This window comes from Dipodomys ordii, unplaced genomic scaffold (genome assembly GCF_000151885.1).
Source record: "Dipodomys ordii isolate 6190 unplaced genomic scaffold, Dord_2.0 Scaffold12043, whole genome shotgun sequence".
In the NCBI taxonomy this organism is placed as follows: domain Eukaryota; kingdom Metazoa; phylum Chordata; class Mammalia; order Rodentia; family Heteromyidae; genus Dipodomys; species Dipodomys ordii.
This window is the reverse complement of record NW_012279255.1, coordinates 1,907-4,977: the sequence shown is the minus strand read 5'-3', so window position 1 is coordinate 4,977 and position 3,071 is coordinate 1,907. Positions and strand designations below refer to the sequence as shown.

Sequence of the window (3,071 nt, the reverse complement as noted above, 5' to 3'; positions counted from 1 at the left end):
GAACCCTGGCCGGTGCAATGTCATTTCCTGCTACCTGTGGCTCTGAACACACACACACACACACACACACACACACACACACACACACATGCTGAAGCTTTTGAGTTAAGGCAGCTACTGGCACATGACGAAGTCCATCTCCACCGGTCATGGGCAATTGACCTAGGAGGCTAAAAAAAGCACTGGACAGAACATTCTAGATAACAGCCCACAGCACCTGGGGGCGCAGTCAGAAGGCCAGGCAAGGAAGAGTTAGGTAGAACAATCGCTTGAGAGTAAGTCACTGACCTGGGAGGATGAATGGAAAGGGGCCCTGAAGTCTCACTCATTTTTCTTTCTATTGCCTTTTTTTTTTCTTTCAGTCTTCTTTCCTTTTTTTTTTTTATTTTTTTAAGGACAACAAGCAATAGCTCCTCTAGAGGATTTCGGGCAGGGTGGAATGTGGTCCGAAGGCCAGATCTTTGACAGGAGACAGCCTTGGTTTAGATTTTATTTTTATGCCAGTCCTGGGGCTTGAACTCAGGGCCCGACACTGGGCTCTTAGCTTTTTCTCTCAAGGCTGTGAGTGTTCTACCACTTGAGCCGCAGCTCTACTTGCAGCTTTTTGGTTTTGTTTTTTGCTGGTTAACTGGAGTTGAGAGTCTCACAGCCCTTCCCGCGCTGGGCTGGCTTTGAACTGCCATCCTCCAGATCCCAGCCTCCCAGGTAGTGAGGATCACAGGTGTGGGTGAGCCTCTGGCTCGGGGCAGGTGGTCGCTCTTGCTGTTTCCTGGGTGGCTGAGCTGAGTCAGGTAATGGGGTCACCCCTGGTTTCCTTTCGGGTTCGCGGGGTGCGGGGTGGCCGTGGGGCAGGTCTGGGGGGGGGACGTTGCTCCTCACTGTGATTCTGGTTCCAGCCTCGGGATGAACATCGAGGTTGGGAACGTGTCTCACACGGGCGCCGTCGTCTCCTGGTCCCCGTCGGAGCCCTGTCTGGAGGGCTATTACCACGTCACGTACAGGCCCAACTGGAACAGCATCTTCTCCAGCTATCTCCGCTACAGCTTCCACCGGGAGGAGAGGGTGCCGCGGGCCGCCAGCTCGGTGGCTCTGGAGCACCTGGCCCCCTCCACCCTCTACTTCCTCTGCGTCGGCTGTCAGGAGGCCGCTTTCCCCTACAGACACCACTGCACCATGTTCCACACGTTGGACAGGAGCCCGCTGGCCGCCGGGGGCTCCCTGGTGGACCCCCAGCTCTCCCTGTGGGTGTTGATGGCCATCCTGCTCGCCTGCTTCACCGCCGTCCTGGCATTCATCTGCCTGCAGTTCTGGTGCATCCGCTGCCACGAGCCTCGCTGGTCTTACCGGGCCGGCCACATGGAGGAAGCCAACGGGCTGGTGAGATGGCCTGAGGAGGTCCCCGCGCTGGGGCAGAGGGAGGAAGACCTGCAAGGGCTCCCCCTGGTGGAGCTAGCTCGCAAGGACTCCGGAGCTGGTGCCGAGGCGGAGGGGGAAGCGCCCCGCAATGGCTTTGAGGTGGGGGGGGTCCTACCCAGGGAGGGCGCGGGCCGGCCGGCTGCGCTGTCCCCCGGCAGGGAGTGACCCGTGTGTGTGCGTGGTGGGGAGGGGAGACACGGATGCCCCCCCCCAGGCTGGTGAACGCCCTCCCCACCCCCCCACACCATGGCGTGAAGGGGCCGATCATGGCTTCCATCCCAAGGTCATCACGATTTTAGTATCAAGCCGAAGCCTGCACGCACGGAGCCCAGGCGCGAAGACAGCTCGGCCTCAGCCACGCGGCGTCTTCAAGGCCGCGGCTGGGTCGTGGGTGGGCTCCGAGGCATACTTTCGATCACTTTTTTTTTGGGGGGGGAAGGAAAGCCGGGCTCTGGAGTGTTTCCCACGTCCCCAGCAGGCCCACGCTGCCCACACCCTACCGTCACTTCAAGGAAAACCCATCAGCTGCCTTCCTGATCACGCACGACACTTTTTCTTGAAATCCATCGCTTCTTAAAACCCAGTAAATGGAAAAAAAAAAAAAAACCTAACCTACAAAACTGACAGGCTTACGTTACCCGGCCAGTGAGCAAAGCAACAGCTTCCGACTGCAGACAGAGAGCGAACTACTGCCCAATTCATATCACAGAAACCCAAGACTGCTACGCTAGACCATGGCCGCTGCGACCGGCTGACGGCTGAACTCCAGACCTGCTCTGGTGTTTGATCAAAAGGAAGACCAGCCAGAGCCCAGGAAGAAGGGAGACGCGCGGTTCACCCATCGTCAGGTTTGGGGAAACAAAATCAGGAAGGGAAGAGGACTGGTTGTACTTAGAGTGGCTCTGTTGGGATTTGACCTGGTACTAGCTCCGGTCATGCGCCAACTCCTTCCCAGAGCCCCCCAACCCCGCCCCACCCTCCAAGCCCTTTGCTGAAGGTTTTATGAGAGCCGAAAAATCCCAGAATCCACTGGAGAGAAGTGACACCAATCAGCCAAGAAATCAGAAGAAAGTCAGGAGCCGAGCGTGGACCAACAGGTGCACAGACCCCTTTCCCCGCCCATGTCAGTCCACCTGTCACAGCGCCTCCCCCAGTCCTCCCCTGCTCCCCCCAGCCTCTGCTCACCCCACCCCTGCTAAGTGATGAACAAAATAAAGACACATATCCTTCGCGGTTCTCCCTGCCTGGACCTCGCTCGCCGACACCTCTTGATTTCCCCTGGCCTGGGCGCAGCAACGCACCTTGGATCCGTAGAGGTAATAAGGCTGGACGTTGGCGGGTTTATCTCGCTGTGGTTCTTGGGTGAAAGGAATAGCAGTCCGGACAAAACTAGAAGGAGAAGAGAGGTGGGGGAGAGGTTAGACGGGGCCCTGTAACATACTTCAGGAAGCCTGGGACAGCACGGGCCTTCCCTCCCTTGACCCAGGGATTGTCTGAGGAGGTTCTAGCCTCTTCCAGCAATCCTCCTATTTGCCTACGGTCTGCATTTCCATCCTGCATTCCTGGGCTCAGCTTAGTGCCGCCCAGTGCACCATGGGTAAGATGGTCCAGAGTGAGCCGGGCCCCAGCATTGCCTTCTCTGGGAGGGCTCCAAC

General features: G+C 57.9%; 1 protein-coding gene across 1 annotated transcript; it reads left to right on the top strand.

The window, feature by feature from the left end:
• The first annotated feature begins 684 nt into the window (after positions 1 to 684).
• Positions 685 to 1,581, top strand: Fndc9 (fibronectin type III domain containing 9). The gene has a single exon (XM_013037366.1). The coding sequence runs from the start codon at positions 904 to 906 to the stop codon at positions 1,579 to 1,581; it is 678 nt and encodes a 225-aa protein (XP_012892820.1). The 5' UTR covers positions 685 to 903.
• The last annotated feature ends 1,490 nt before the right edge of the window (positions 1,582 to 3,071 follow it).

Bases quoted from the DNA above. Each gene is read 5' to 3' on its own strand.
- Fndc9 (XM_013037366.1), top strand. From the start codon at position 904: ATGAACATCGAGGTTGGGAACGTGTCTCACACGGGCGCCGTCGTCTCC.